The following is a 15550-nucleotide window of genomic DNA, read 5'->3' as shown; positions in this document are numbered from 1 at the left end:
AGATACCTAAGGTATGCGAGAAACTTGGGCATGGCGCATCCACAAAGGACAACTGGATTGAAGTTGGAAGAAGACAAGGATCAAGCGTTGCGACTAGTGATAGTGGATGAAAGTGGTAGTGGTGGTGGTGGTAGTAATCAGAGAGTAAGTAATTGAGAGGCGGACCTTAATTTTTTCCTGTACGAATTTTTTTTCTTTTGCTTTTTAGCAACTTTTTTTTTTTTTTTTTTTTTTTCTTTTCCTTGGAGTTGGATCGAATCAGTCTGGGGCCATGTCACGATCCGCCAGCAAGCAAGTCCGTTTTTTTTTACTTTCAAAGCTGCACAGGCGCGTGAAAATAACAAAAACTTAACGCTAAACTACCTAATCAGACAGTGGAGAGCTGCGAGGGCGACCGTTGGGGAAGAAGTAATGGTATGGTAACCAGATATCCGCATTGGGAGCGGATTCTGGCCTCACGACCTTCAAGTTTTGGCCTTAGTTGGACGACTAGTGAACCCGGTTAAGCATGAATTGGGGATAGTGGTGGTCCTTAGCCTGGCATAGTGCCTCAAGCTGGCCAGCTCAACCCGATCTTCATCTCTGACCGCCATCTACGTACGTGGTGCCCGGCTGTCTGTAGGTACCAACCTTACCCAAAACTCATGCGAGTCAGTGGGTATCAACTCTATGCTCTGCAAGGCGCGGGGAGTCCTTGAGTTTGGGAGCAAAACAGTAGTATCCGTCTGGAAAGACCCTCTCTGTCTGGCAGCCTGCAGGTTGATGGATCTTCTCTCGCTGCTCTCTCTCTCCCCAGCCTGCCTGTGGAATATGGCAACCACTCCCTCCAGCCTTTGACAATAAAGATATTAGATGGATACCCGACCGGATGTCACCCCCCAGATTTGTGCATTCTCCATTCTTGTTCCCCCCTGAACCAGTGCTTCTCTCCCCCAATAGATAACAATCACTTGGTTGACGCGTGGGTTCCTGTGGTTCGTGTCTGCATTCAGGGGTAAAACAACGGCTACTTCAACCGAACCACGGTTCCCTCGGTTGCCCGTGACTTAGCTAACAACTTTCCCAATTGGGGATCTTCCAATTGTGCCCAGCCATGTCATTGGTGTCAGACTGCCATGACACTTGAAGCCCCATGCGCGACAGCCACCACTTCTAATTTTTCTATCTAAACGTCTCATCAAATGTCTGTCCGTTTCGTCTTGATAGCCGTCGCATCTTCCTTCCCGGTATCTGACTACTGCATGATGTCTAGTTGCAAATCCAACTGCCACTCCGTATCTCTGTAGCGGGATTTCTACAAGCCGAATCAACTACTACTAATGAAATCCTCCCAAGATTTAGGAGACTTGCCTCGATGTTCAACATGGATTCGATACATATACATACAGTACAGCAAAAGCTGTCCGAGAAATAGTAGATACATATTTAACAGATCAAGTCACTGTGCGTCAGACTTTTGAAGGTGCAGCATCAGACTGATTCTAGTTCGGATTTCAACAGGTCACGTCGAACTTGAGCTGGCGGTCGGCGGTGAAGAGTCCCCAGTGTTTCTCGTCCATGGACTGGCCATTGTCACCCACGCTGTTGGGCTTCCACTCCTCGTCGAAGGCCTCGAAATAGAAGACGTCGGTTCCATTTCGCAGCATGGGGCATACCGCTGATTTGTAATACTGTGCAGCATTCTGAGTACCAGCTTTAGCAGCACCATAATCGGATCCACCGTCTAGGAAAAGCAATTCATCAGTTCATCTGCACCTCTGCTTAGGCGTTGAGGGATGTTGTTTATTTATCTTACCGGTGGGCCAACCAGTTTCTCCATTTCCAAAGCGGATATTGCCCGCATTAGCTCCGGCAACCTGCTTGATATGCTTCTCGGCCTCCGATATGTCATAGAAGTAGGTAGCGGGAGCATTGTTGATGTCTACATCCTGCCAGTAGGCGAATCCATTGGCCAAACTAAATCATCATCGTTAACTGAGACTCGCAATACGACATGATCGGGAAAGGAAGGCTTACAGGTAAGTGACACCTCCTTGGATGATGGGATCAGCTGTGCCATCCGCGAATTTGTTCCAGCTGTCAACGGTGCCAACGGTGACCGAGGGAAACTGGTTCTGCACTTGTTGGATTTTGCTCAGGAGTGCCTGCGCAGTGAGACTTCCGCGGTAGAGAACCTCAGAGCCCACGGTAATGGCAGACACAACATCTTCATTCCCAGGGACGACCTGCTTCAGGGCGTTGAAGTCCTGGTCAAAAGACTGGTCGTAATCCGCCCTAGAACACACCAGAAGTTAGCTTCACGGAGTCCATGTAAACGATTCAATTGATGACAATGCGGTACCAGACTCCCAAAACAACTTTGAATCCCTTGGCCTTTGCAGCGGGCACGATATTCTGAGCAAGATTGCAGTCACTGGCTGAGTATGTGCGGACTATATTCGTCACACTTTTGAGCGCATCAAAGTCGGCTTCGTAATCACTCGTAGATTTACAGCTGGAATCACTGTTCTTATCACCTATGGCGAGACCCAGGGTGCCACTAGCGGACACAGCAGGGATTGCTGCCAAAAGGGCAGGAAGCAAGCTAGTAGAGACACGCATGCTGAAAGGCGCGGTTATTTCAGTGACAGGTTTCGAGCGATGTATACCGATTGATGAAGTAGCAAGAGCAGCTGCCTAGGGAAGGATAGGGTATATGAAGAGAGTGTGGGAAGTCAAGAACCTGAGTTTCGGCTTCTTTCGAAGGAGAGTGAAGAAAAGGGGAAGCTCTGTAAAAGGATGGCTCGTTCCTGGCTATATGCAAGCGACCGAAATAGAATGAACAAGAGAGGAAGGATTGGCAGGATTTAAATAAGAATAGAAGGAGTTGCACGGCAAAACGTCAGAACTCAGAAAGACTGTGGAGTCATACTTACTTGTACAGTACAGGGTACCTCCAAATGGGGAGCCCGGCTGTGGCCTACGAGACAATGAATGAATAGCTAGACTCGCCTCCCAGTGGGACAACTCCGAAAGTCAATTGAGGGAAGAAGGGAACTGGCGCTTCACAGCCAGGGATTCAATCGCCGGAAGAGACCATTGTTGGAGTGACCAAACTCTTGAAGGGTCCATCTACAGTGGCTAAGCCAGGGACGTTAGCCAGAAGGCGCCCAGTGGAATAATCGAGATACACTGGATGTTAATGGGGTCCTTTATCCACCCCTGCCATTCCGGGGTCTCCGGCTAAGATCTCCACTGCAGGCGCCAGGGTCTGGACCCTTGGGCCTCTCACAGCCCATTACCGCCCCAAATCACTTCTGCTTGTTCTTCTTTGCTCCCTTCACTGCAGAATTATTACTGATCACACAGTTTTTCTGGGCATGTTAATACGCACTATCTCGCCGATTTAATTTTGGCTATACCACAGCCAGAATCGAAACACTAGTATCGTTAGGAAGAAGCAGAGAGAATAAAGCTCCCCACTCAAATTCTGCGAGATTGGCCTCCGTTCCGGTTTCATCCCCCAACTATAATAATGTGAGGCGAACTTCCCATGTCTGGCGATCTCGTCTTCTCGAATCCCTCCCCACTTCCATCAATAAATTTTATGAGAGATCATCTCTTGGCCACCATCAATCAATCACCAGGAGTTCAGACCACAGATGATGTCACTAAGAGGGCCCTATAACGCGTACACCGGCCATGAACCCTGGAAATATGAGCCACGGTTCACTCAAGAACAGGTGGGTGAAAGACCATTATTGTTGCTGCTAAGAAAAATCCCGCAAATATTCGTTCTCCCACTTCCTGATCCATCATTGTTACCAAAGAGAAGCTTCCTTACTCATCGCAGTGGCGCGTCTATTACCAAGGTTGAATCCCGCGAATTGTCTTGATCTAGACCGCTTACTTGATTGTCCTCCCTTCATCCGGGTTGAGGCAGTATCTTGCTATTACTCTGGAGGAACCTGCGGGTACCACAAGCTGGGAACTGTGAGCCCATTATACTTAAGTCGTCGGTTTCGGGTACTATATACGAGCAAACAAACATCGAGAGGTCCGGCGCAGTCAATGTTGGCTCACTGTGCTTCGTCAAATATTTAAAGACCGAAAGGGTGTCCATTTGCGATCTTTAGGAGGCAGTCATTCAATAAAAGCAAGAAACGACACAATGAGGGAGAACGTGAGTATGCCTCGTACACCTGGCCATGGATCGTTCATGATTCCTCAGGCTCTTTTATGATGCCTCTAGTTCTCAGCGTTCACGGACGCACTGAAGCAATGTATGTATGTCTGTAGAGGCCAATTAGCCCTCAGGATGTCCGTGGTATACCCTTAGGCCGCCACTGAACTCCTAAATTCAAATGTTATCAGATCAAGACAAAAAGGAATGATTGAACTCTAGATACGGTTGATAAGAGAGAGTCGAAGTACATAGTAAAAAGAAGCATCGCGCCCTTCTAGACTCCGAACCCTGCCAGGACTAGTCCAGTTAGTGCCGGGTGATCTGGTGGTGGTCCGAGCGTCCAGAATTCCCAGCGCAGCACAGAGACCACCTTGCCCGTCGGGAGTCGAAGCACACCTAGCAAGCCCGACCACCACCACCTCACCTGGATCTTTCTCGAGGAGAACTCCACCAACCTATTACCGGATTTGGAGTCATCAAAAGCGAATTACCCTACCCATCATGCGATTCTCCGCGACGACTCTCCTGATCACGGCGCTGGCGTGGTTCACCACGGTGACCGCACACAACATCCAGCTCCGGGCTCACTCCCGCGAATGCTTCCACGAGTCCTTGCACAAGGATGACAAGATGACTGTCTCCTTCCAGGTCGGAGACCGGGAATTCGGAGGCAGTGGCAATCTGGAGATCGACTTCTGGGTAGGTGCCCTGAGCAGCATACGAGTTGTCAATCTCCGCGCGGGTCCCTTTTGGGATGTTTTGATATACAATCGAGCTTGCAAGGACACGAAACTACTTTGAGGATATAGTCACTAACATGTGATTGAAATCAACAGGTCGAGGACCCCCTTGGTAACCGTCAATACTACAAGCACGCCATCTCGTCGGAGGATTACTCGTTCAACGCGCACTCGGACGGCAAATACGTCTACTGCTTCAGCAACGAAGGATGGGCCTCGAACTCCAAGGAAGTCTCTTTCAACGTTCACGGAATTGTCTACGTCCCCGAATCGGAATTGGCGCAGGATCCCTTGGAGGCGGAAGGTAGGATTGCAACACCCCGATATCGTCTATACAAGTCTTCGGCGACCGTATGAGCTAACCGCTATTGATTCCTCACCACAGTCCGCAAGCTCTCGGAGGCCCTGGCACAGGTTAAGGATGAGCAGTCGTACATTGTTGTGAGAGAGCGGGTTCACCGGAACACGGCCGAGAGCACCAACGCCCGTGTGAAGTGGTGGAGTATCTTCCAGCTGGCTGTGCTGATCGGAGAGGGTATTTTCCAGGTGTGGTGGCTCAAGAGATTCTTCGAGGTCAGCCCATCCCTCCTTTTGTGGTCAGGTGAATAAGGCTAACAATAGAACGACGAACAGGTCAAGCGTGTTGTCTAGAGTGATTATCTTACGAGCGTGATAATTGTAAAGGGCATTATAGTATACCCTTGACATTCTTCTTATAACTGAAATTATGGAACCTTTCCCCCTTTTCCTTCCAATCCCAATTGAACAAATAAAATCATCTGGATGATTCTTATTACCTTGGGATATACTATCTAAATGTACGAAGCATGTATACAACCAAAAGTGAACTAGCGCAGCATTAGATTCCTTTAACCCCATCCCCACAACATAAACCCGATAGCCTTATCACAAGCGAAACAAAGTCTGCATTATCAGTAGTAGCAGCAACAAAGCAGGGATCCTCCGAACGGGCCTCTTACTAGATAGTAGTAGTAGTAGTACTACTACTACTACCAATGTACCACCACCCCAGGAACAGAAAAAACCCCGCACGAGCCCATCACCCAAACAAAACAATCCTGACGACAGGACCATCATGCCATCACATCACATTCCATCATGCGATAAGAAATACTAACAATCTCTTTCATGTTCGACCCATTCCATCCATCCATCCATCCATCCTACAAACCATCATCCCCAAAAACCAAATGGACCAAATAACAAACACCTCCAGCTTCACCTCCACCTCCAGCTTCACCGACCCCCTCTTCTACCTCTGCTGGCGGCGACAATCATGCAATACCTGCCTGAAAGGCGATGTACCCTGTAGTTGGTGCGCAGTGGTAAGTCCATCATTATCCTCTTCCCCCAAACTGAACCACTTACAAAAGACAAAATAAATGCAGTCCTCAACCTGCGTCCCCAACCCATCCCTCCTACCTATTCTCTCCCCGCTACACTCATCGCAGATCTGCCCGCTCGGGTCCAAAGAGCGGTGGGAACTCCGCGCAATACCCTTCGGGTGCCATGTGAGCACGACTACGTTTCTTACGGGCGTGGTGGGGGTACTGGGTACGTTGGCTGTGCTAGGGTTGATTGCTTTGGGGGTTTGGGTTGGTAGGGGGGTACGGAGGAGGGGTGGGTGGAAGGGGTTACCGGTTGTGTTTGGGAATGGGAATTGGGGGGGTGTGGTGTTTTCGCGGTGGGGTGGTAGGAGGGGGAGGGATGGGGGTGGTACTATACTTGGAGGAGAGGATGAGGAGGGGGCGGGAGGGGGGAGGAGGGCTGGTGATGGTTGTGGTGGTGGTGATGGAAGGGAGGATGAGAGGAGGCCGTTGTTGGGGGGTGGGTGATATGTGAATGTGAATGTGATAATCTGGGTTGTGGTTACACAAGGGATAAGTGGGATGTATGGAGAGCTTTTATGTCAATGTTATGAGGATTTGACTGGCTTGCATTTATTTAGCAGGTCTTATTTATATTCTGATTGCTGGTTCAGCCTTGGACAACCTGGCTGACGCGGTACTCGACCACAGTGGGCTTGCCCTTTTCGATGTTGAAGCGTCCCTGGGCGATGAAGACGCGGTTCTCGAGCTCCTTGTAGCGTTCGCTGCCGGTCTGTGGTTTTGTGGTGGTCTGTTAGATTTGGTGCATTCGTTATCCGGGCTGGAATGTGGTATATCTCACCTCGAAGGTAATGTGCGTGACTATATTCCTAGCATTAGCACCTGTTTTCATTAATTTTAAAAGGATAACTTACAAGCACTGTTGAACGGAGTGGAGCCGTCAGGGGCAGCTCCCGCGAAAACGGCCTGCACTTCGGGAAGCAGGGTGCAGACACCAGTGTAGTTCAGGTAGATGAGCTATAGTAGATGACAGGTGTTAGTTGCTACTCTCGAGGGAGTTAAAGAGCCGGTTGCGTACATCATCGCCATTCTTTGGCCTGTGATTCAGTAGTTAGAAGTGGAGCGTATATCTGCAACAATGGAGAAACGTACTTGATAACACCATGCGCATCCAGGCGCAGGTGCTTGCCGTCGGCATCCGCGTGGATGTAGTCGTTGCCAACACCGACGAACTCGGCGTCAAGAGCAGGAGAGAATCCAGGCACACTCTGGACAGTGCCGCCGGTCATGGGCTTCAGTCATGCTGGATTGTTAGTGGAATGGTCTTGTGAGAAGGAAGGGAAGATTGGGTGGCTGCTTACGACGACCTGCAGGCTGTTCTGCCGAGATGCGCTGCCTTGAAGGAATTAGCCAGTTTCCTGGAGCTATGGCCCTTGTTACTTAGTAGATGTCTTGAGGACTTACCGACGCCTAGCGGAGCATCGATTGTGACCTATGTTGGGGGACAATGTTAGTTGTGTGTAAGCACGCGAGGTCCTGTACTGGAGATTCTACCTTGAAGGTGAAGGCGGGCTGGAGGGTAGGGAATTCGGACATGTTTAGTTCGAGTTGACTGATGCGACGATGCTCTATAGCTGTGTCAAACTGTATTATGCTCTGGTGCTTGCTGGAAGAAGTCGAGCAGCTGATAAATCGCGGACGTTAAGCCCCGCTCCTCGGTGAGGGGTCAGGGACACATGTTCCACAAGCAACGGCCAGCCTATGGCGATCCCCCGAACGGTGATACCCGGAGTGATTCTGATCGCCGCGGGTTAAGGTACTTCGGGCAGATTATTTACTGTATAGAACTATAGAGGACAGAAGAGTGAGTGTTAGGTACCACTGTGACAATTATCCAGCAAACATAGAAAAGCTACTTAGCTCAAAGTCACATGCTTCGACTGGGTTGCCAGATCTGGCTAATACCTCTCGATCATTATTATTATTTCTGAACTACAAAGCTTTCCTCATTTACATTCGTACTACTGATACTTGTCCCAGTCTGCTCTTGTGGGCCGATGGCACACCATCAGGTGCTCTAGCCAACTGCAACGTCTCCTTACAGACCCCTGTTGGTCTACCAGATGACTCTATTAGTATGTCAAAGCTGACTTTCTAGTTACCAAACCGTATCACTTTCATTCACCTAATCCTAAATCAGAGACCATCCGAAGATGGGGTACGGACTACAGAGGCAGCATAGTGTCCTCCACTATCCAGTAGATCAGGACCATACAGCCTATCACGACTATAGTTGAATCTGGCTCGGATGACAGTGCGGCCAGCGCGTCAACCTTGGGGGTGAAAAGAGAGAAAAGAGAACCCCAAAATGCAGTCGATGACTAAGACCCTCCGACAATCTGATTGTCCGTTCCAGGCACGTGGGCCGTTTAGACGACGGTACAGGCTGCGAGTACCTTACATTAGGGGGAGGACCTTGACTGACACTGCGGCGCATCTTTGCTACTCCATACAGCGCTGATTTGTTTTTCTGGTATGCTCAACAGCTGACCTGTTGAATCGAGTCCGACTGATACTCCGGAGTCAGATGTCCAAAGCAATGTGTCTCTCGCAGGGTTAATATTTAAATGCCAGCCAATTCACCCGTGTTCCTCTGCTCTGCTGGTCGGGTTCCAAACAAAACAAAGTGGGTCCACACGCTACCTCGCGCTTTTCCGCATCGGGGCGGTAGCTGTGACGTCGTCGACGATCCAGTTCAACAAATCCTCCATCTCATGTAAATTACCCCCGGTATCGCTATTTGTTGGTCTTGTTTTTAGCTTCGTTTTGGCTTTTTCACATAGTGTGTCGCGTGCTCACTGTGTGCTTCATGTCTGACTCTATTGATCAAGGTTAACTGGTCTCCCGCATTGTCGGGGTTTCGCCTCCTACTCACAGTTTTCCCAATGGTTCCGACTCGTCTCCTTTCAGCGCTCTCGCTGCTAGGAATCTATGTGTCTGCCTTCCCGGTTGTGGAGCAGCAACCTCTAGGTGATGTTCTCCAAGATGTGCTCCAGCTCGAGCCACCAAATGCCGATGCGGAGTCCTTCCGAACACTTTCAGGCCGCTTTCTGCACATAACAGGTACCTCTTCCTTTCTTAAACTACACCATGTCAGAGGCAAGAGGAGAGGAGGGACAGGCTAACCACTTCCAGATCTTCATCCAGACCCCCTCTACGAGCCCGGAACTTCCGACGAAAAGAGCTGCCACAGAGGTGAGGGCTCCGCCGGGTACTATGGCGCCGAAGAGACTGAATGCGACTCGCCAATTGCGCTCGTTAACGAGACATTTCGCTGGATCGAGAACAACCTTAAGGACAAGATAGACTTTGTCATCTGGACCGGTGACTCTGCACGGCATGACAATGATGAGAGGAATCCCCGCACGGCAGATGAGATCGTCCGCTTGAATCAGTTCATGGTGGACAAATTCACCGAGGTCTTTGGTGGGAAGGACACCATCCCAATTGTTCCGACTTTTGGGAATAACGATGTCATGCCGCACAATATCATGAAGACCGGTCCGAACCGGTGGACGAAGAAGTACCGCGAAGTCTGGCACAAGTTTATCCCCGAGCATCAACGCCATAGTTTTGTCGAAGGCGGCTGGTTCGTCTCGGAGGTGATCCCCGATGAGCTCGCAGTTATCAGCTTGAACACTTTATACTTCTTCGACTCCAATTCTGCTGTCGACGGATGCGATGCAAAATCGGAGCCTGGCTTTGAGCACATGGAGTGGCTTCGGATCCAACTGGAGATGCTGCGGACACGTGACATGAAAGCCATTCTGATAGGTCATGTTCCTCCGGCAAGATCCGGTAGCAAACGCAGCTGGGATGAAACGTGCTGGCAAAAATATACACTATATGTGAACAGATTCCGTGACGTTGTGGTCGGAAGTGCATACGGGCACATGAATATCGATCATTTCATGCTGCAGGATAGTCGCAAAGTGGACATTGCTGCCAGCAGTGAGTCTATTGTCTCGTCCGATCTTTATGACGAATCAGGAGAGATCTCTGTCCAGTCTCGTTATGACTATCTATCCAGTCTCAGGAAAGACTGGTCTAGTCTACCGTCTCCACCTGATGGTATGCCGAAAGGCAGCTTTCTGGCAGATGGATGGTTCGAAGAGGAACAGGAAGCTGCGACGAGCTCAAAGAGCTCAAATCCCAAGAAGAAGCAGAAGAAGTTTCTCAAAAAGATTGGCGGTCCCTGGGCCGAGAGGTACAGTGTGTCGTTAGTGTCACCGAGTGTAGTGCCGAACTTCTTCCCTACGCTGCGGGTAGTCGAGTATAACATTAGTGGCTTAGAGACCAAGATGTCGGCTGACGCCCCTACCTACAACAACCTGGGTATGGCGAACGTGGTCCACGATGAGGATGGACTTTCGGCCGACAAGAAGAAGAAAAAGTCCAAGGACAAGGTTCCCAAGCCCCCATCGCCGACTGCGCCTCCGGGGCCGGCATACTCTAACCAGGCATTGACCTGGCTTGGATACACTCAATACTATGCCAATCTGACCGAGATCAACCGTCAGATGGCGCAACGCCACCAAACGTCGGCAGACGAATTCTCTGACTCTGACCAAGACAGTGGTGCTCGTGAGCTGAAGCTCGCAGATGTCTTTACGTTCGAGGTCGAATACGATACCCGAAATGACAAGATCTACCAGATGGAGGATCTCACCGTGCGGAGCTTCTTCAAGCTGGCGAAGCGAATTTCCAAGGACAAGGCGGGTAAAAACGATATCTGGGTTGAGGATGCGACCGCCGAAGAACTCGACACGAATGCTTCTGGTACTGGAGAGATCGGAGACGAAGTAGAAGTGGAGAAGAAGAAGCATGAGAAGCACAAGAAGTCTAAGAAGTCTAAGAATCGAACATGGAGAGCATTCTTGGAGAGAGCTTTTGTCGGAACTTTGGACCGTGACGAACTTGATGATATAGAATAATGGTACCTGCTTGCCTGTTTACCGGGAATATGGACAGGAGGTATACGACGTTATGGCTGCGACGTTTCCCTTGCTCTTAGCTTATCTGTGTTGCTGCAATGTATATAGTGCTTCAGTTTTAATGATCACTCTTGGAAATAGATCGCTGCTCATTGCTTCCACTCATTTGTCCTCCGGAAGAGGCGGTGGGGAACTGCCGCGGCAAACTGTTGCAGATGCAGGCTGTCGGTCATCATTCATCCATCCACCCCCATCTAACTGATCAATCAGTCCTGTGCTTGTGGTATGACAGAGCCACTGATATCATCTCCTTTCATCTCCGGTTGTAATCGAAATCGATCGAGGGGCCAACCTTCCACACAGCCCCATGGAAGACGCACAGATGCTTCTGATGCCACGCTGGCAGATGGCCGCCAACTGTCATCATCCAGCGCTGCCGCCATCCTCATGCAAAGCCTAACGCTAAGAAGCGCGCGGGCGCCGAATTTCCACGCTTGCAGTTTAGTTGAGCGACCCGGCTCAGTGGCGGCTCGCTCATGCATAGAAAGATGGGTTTGGACCTGCGCTGGGCCTTCCATCTGCAACACTGCTCGCAGGCCATGTGTGACTTGGCTGCCAAAAATGAAGAGGCTGGCGACAGCTGATCCACTGTGCTATTCCTATCTCATCCTCCCGGCTGGATCAAAAGCTGCACGGCAGGGGAAATCAGCAGTTGGGCTCTGACACGTATCGAACTAGCTGATGCGCTGTCCTTCCGCCTAATGCCTACTAAGTCTTAGGGACGGGACCATCATCCAACATGCCACATTGCCCTTCGTAATTCCTTTTTCATTTCGATGATGGTGGCCACCCAGAAATGACGTCCCTCACCGTGGCTGCAATTGGTGCCCGATGTCTCATCTCCGCTTGGAACGGCGGCCAGGGCAGAATGAAAATTGACGAGCACAGCAGGAACTAATAAAACAAACAGACGGCGTTCTAATTGATCGTATTTCACGGAGTACTCTCTCTTTCTACAGAAGCGGGGGTCCATTCGCCCTATATGTATAGTGGAGCTTTGCCGCATTGATTCGCACGGCATTATACCTCCGCACTGCCGTGGCTTCATCCACTTGGCTGTGGCCAGGGAAATATCAACGGGGCAGATAACCTGCCCTTGCATCATTATTGCTCCGCACATCCATTCATTGTCGCTCTAATCCCCATTCTCGCGCAGCTGCGACCAAGTGCCCAACTTCAATTGGGACGAGAATTGACTTTCAGAACATTGACTTTTTGTGGTTATATCTTCTGTTGCCTCACCCAAGCAGGCTCGTTTCATGGGATAGCGACTTCAAGCCTCGAGATAGCTGCCATCACTTCCGGCCCCAAACTCGTGGGCGGTGCCCGCCCATCGCTGGCAAGAAGCACAGACTAACGCCTTACCTCGCCTAGTTGCACACGATGCATCAAGACTCCCTTCTATTTCACAACGATCAGTTCCTTGCCCTTTGTTGTTTCGAATGCCCCCTTCCCCGTGCCTTGCGTTCCTAAATCCCACCTATACCCTTTTGCGCTCCCACGCCCGCTTGACTATCACATTCTTCTGCTAGCATAGCCTTGCATACAGGGCTGCTGACAGCAGGCTGAGGAGAATTCTCATCTAGAAGAATTGATCTGGGTGGTTTCCTTTTCGGGTTAACGATTTGCTATTTAAGTCTGATTGCACTACGGAGTACACCCGCGATCTGATCCTCGCTGATTCTCCAATCAAAGACCACTAATTGTTGACATATGTAACATACTTGCTTTTGCTTTCCAGTTGAAATTGGCGGCTTTGTGCTTTCGTCACTAGGAGTCTCTGCATGTACAACTGATCGGCTATTCAGTCCTATTCGGAAGCGGCACCGAGAGGCGCGGACAAGCCACAGATACGACGAGTCTGATTTTGAGACGGGCGCATTCAACGAAGGACTGCGCTTGCAATTGAGGATTTCAATTGCGGAACCGGCAACTTAATACCCAAACATATCGAGCTTTAGGCGCCAGCACGAGCATGGGAAGCTTTGGTGCATGCGACGGCTGATCCAATTCTAAGAACCGTTTGCGCGCGCGTCCGAGGTAAGGCTCCCGATCCCTTGGCGCTTTGAATGTTTCACTTCGATGCATCTATCTTTTATATGAGCGCGGTGGGCAAGATGTGGCCACTGACTGAGAATTCTTAAACGGTCCGATGCTGTGGGATCGGTCCTTCCCTCCAAAGTTGTTGTTCGGTTGCACTTGTTCGAAACTTGTTGTTATATACCAGATCATCATGGACATGACTAACTTGGCAGTCGATTGCCCTGTGATAGAAACCGGCTCCCTTGCTTTGTGGATGGCTTCCTCCGAAGTGGACCAGAAGGCCTTGGGCAATTTTGCGGCCATGACGGGCCTTGAGAACCCGTTCCTGTCCGCGATGCTGTACAAGATTCTGGGGCTGTCTGTTATGTTATCGAAGAAACTCCTCCGTGCACGACGGTTGCGACGCCTTGACCCCACCCGAGAGACTAAATCGCTTCATCTTTATTATCATATCATCTGGCTTTCCCGCGAGGGTCTTTTGATATTAGAGGAGTTTGTCCTGCCCCTGGTTGAGGGATGCATGGAACTCAAGATTCTAGCCTACAAGTTGCGCGCCTCCTTCTATCATATATTCGTCCTGTTTCAGAATCAGCCTGCTGTCCACACGCCGGGTATCGTCAGCCTGCCGAGTAGTACACCCCTATCCAATGGCGTTACTGAAGCCGAGTCACCATCCAAAGATTCCAATTCGCGATTTTCATTCCAGCTGAAGCCCGATACGATAACGGTTTCCGGGAAGCCCAGTTCGGCCTCAGATGGTGCGCCACGAGGCAAGGTTACGCAGGCACCCCCGGGCTTCGCGCCGGTTCAACCGCCCAAGTCGACCTCTTCGTTTCTCCTCCCTGCACTCGACTACACCCCCACAGCTACCGCATGCTTCAATCATGCTGCACTCCTGGCGGACCAATTCCTCCCGGGCTCGCACCCGCTCCGTCTGTCCATCAAGCTGGAATTTGCTGCCTACCTCTACGACTGCTTACATGACGCTCACGCCTGTCGACGGCTGGCCAAGCAAGCCATTGCCGACGTGTACAATGCGCAGGAGGGCATGGACGACGAGAGCTTCGAGGATGCGGCTGAGATTGTGGGGATTTTGGGCAAGATGGTGAAGCGGGGAAGGAACGCAAGCAGTGCTGGGAATAGCACCACGGCTTTGAAAACGCCTAGGGAGGAGCGTAGTGAGGGCACTCGAACGCCGTCCTCTCAGACAACGTCGAAGAAGCCGGCAGCGCGAGTGCCGAAAAGCACCTCCTCTCCGGGGCGCGCGACCAAACCGACGACTAGCGAGGGCATGTCACCCGCTGTGCCCGACCCCACCATGATGAATCCCATATGATACCCTTTTGCTTACAACCTGTATATGCTTCTTCTTGGACCTACGGGGGAGTCGCGCATGGAGCGCTTGGCCTGTAACTTTTACTTGACTTGTACGTGTCTGTATCATCTCTGTACGGAGTTGCGGCGATAGATTGGAATTGGGCATCAGCTCGCGAGGAGCTGTGGTCAGTATGAGCGATTAAGCGTGATGAAAAGCTCAGGTGGGAATAGCAGACCGGCCAGTTGTGATGGGTGTAGATAGATAGATCTGTGCGATACAAAGGATGTTGTTGATGTCATGCACCCCACTTGTGTGTGCTTGTCTGGACAATAATGGACCTACACTTGATACTAGTTACTAGTAGCAACAATTGTCAGTCTCAAGCCAATGGTTATGGGGCAGGATGGATTCGATGGATCTCTTGTTGATGTTGCAGTGGAGGCCAACGCATTGTCGCCTGAGGCAACCCCCCACCCAGGGTCCGGTGTAAAATACCATACCGGGCAGGACGAGATAAATTACCGGCGAGGCAGCAGTTTTCCCATTGACTCCTGAATGTATATTTCATGTTGTGTGAATGAGAAAATAGAATTGGCTGATGCCTGGAGGGGGGCAACTTTGAGTGTGAAGAGGCGAAAAGTCAACACGCAAACGGGCAATTTGTTTCTATAGATACTTTTTTTTTCTCATCGACATCGACACGAGGGTAAATTACGACGACGACCCTTCTTGGCGCACCACCTGCGAGGCCATCCATCGCCAGCCAAGAAACAAACCTTTTTAGCCATTGCGACCCTTTGGGTTCTGTCTTTTACGTCATTCGACGGGGATCGCCTCCTGCAGCATCCGGCAGTATTATCTTTACAATTCCATCTCCAGCT

The 15550-nt window shown here is 50.5% G+C and overlaps 6 protein-coding genes across 6 annotated transcripts; 4 read left to right on the top strand and 2 right to left on the bottom strand.

The window, feature by feature from the left end:
• Positions 1 to 1403: 1403 nt before the first annotated feature.
• On the bottom strand, positions 1404 to 2855 carry bgt1 (1,3-beta-glucanosyltransferase Bgt1). Its single transcript, XM_025625714.1, has 4 exons — positions 2342 to 2855; positions 2017 to 2274; positions 1796 to 1956; positions 1404 to 1723 (listed from the first exon to the last, which is right to left on the bottom strand). The coding sequence occupies exons 1-4, from the start codon at positions 2599 to 2601 to the stop codon at positions 1494 to 1496; spliced, it is 909 nt and encodes a 302-aa protein (XP_025485338.1). The 5' UTR covers positions 2602 to 2855; the 3' UTR covers positions 1404 to 1493.
• A 1689-nt stretch (positions 2856 to 4544) lies between these two features.
• BO87DRAFT_372003 (emp24/gp25L/p24 family protein) lies at positions 4545 to 5760 on the top strand. Its single transcript, XM_025622182.1, has 4 exons — positions 4545 to 4864; positions 5002 to 5209; positions 5291 to 5478; positions 5539 to 5760. The coding sequence occupies exons 1-4, from the start codon at positions 4667 to 4669 to the stop codon at positions 5554 to 5556; spliced, it is 612 nt and encodes a 203-aa protein (XP_025485337.1). The 5' UTR covers positions 4545 to 4666; the 3' UTR covers positions 5557 to 5760.
• A 63-nt stretch (positions 5761 to 5823) lies between these two features.
• BO87DRAFT_372002 (uncharacterized protein) lies at positions 5824 to 6445 on the top strand. The gene has a single exon (XM_025622181.1). The coding sequence runs from the start codon at positions 6117 to 6119 to the stop codon at positions 6306 to 6308; it is 192 nt and encodes a 63-aa protein (XP_025485336.1). The 5' UTR covers positions 5824 to 6116; the 3' UTR covers positions 6309 to 6445.
• A 395-nt stretch (positions 6446 to 6840) lies between these two features.
• BO87DRAFT_372001 (DUF3237 domain-containing protein) lies at positions 6841 to 7997 on the bottom strand. The gene is made up of 8 exons (XM_025622180.1): positions 7809 to 7997; positions 7719 to 7746; positions 7616 to 7650; positions 7407 to 7546; positions 7333 to 7351; positions 7169 to 7271; positions 7096 to 7115; positions 6841 to 7026 (listed from the first exon to the last, which is right to left on the bottom strand). The coding sequence occupies exons 1-8, from the start codon at positions 7848 to 7850 to the stop codon at positions 6904 to 6906; spliced, it is 510 nt and encodes a 169-aa protein (XP_025485335.1). The 5' UTR covers positions 7851 to 7997; the 3' UTR covers positions 6841 to 6903.
• Positions 7998 to 8925: 928 nt separating this feature from the next.
• On the top strand, positions 8926 to 11382 carry BO87DRAFT_411793 (endopolyphosphatase). The gene is made up of 3 exons (XM_025626464.1): positions 8926 to 9030; positions 9146 to 9377; positions 9450 to 11382. Exons 2-3 carry the CDS (start codon positions 9200 to 9202, stop codon positions 11246 to 11248), a joined length of 1977 nt encoding a protein of 658 aa, XP_025485334.1. The 5' UTR covers positions 8926 to 9030; positions 9146 to 9199; the 3' UTR covers positions 11249 to 11382.
• Positions 11383 to 13541: 2159 nt separating this feature from the next.
• On the top strand, positions 13542 to 14687 carry erg27 (the record flags this gene model as incomplete). Its single annotated transcript, XM_025620958.1, has 1 exon — positions 13542 to 14687. The coding sequence occupies one exon, from the start codon at positions 13542 to 13544 to the stop codon at positions 14685 to 14687; it is 1146 nt and encodes a 381-aa protein (XP_025485333.1).
• Positions 14688 to 15550: the final 863 nt, after the last annotated feature.

The sequence above is a fragment of the Aspergillus neoniger genome (assembly GCF_003184625.1).
Source record: "Aspergillus neoniger CBS 115656 unplaced genomic scaffold BO87scaffold_1, whole genome shotgun sequence".
NCBI lineage: Eukaryota > Fungi > Ascomycota > Eurotiomycetes > Eurotiales > Aspergillaceae > Aspergillus > Aspergillus neoniger.
The sequence above is the reverse complement of the archived record's forward strand: the minus strand, read 5'-3'. Positions and strand labels throughout refer to the sequence as shown.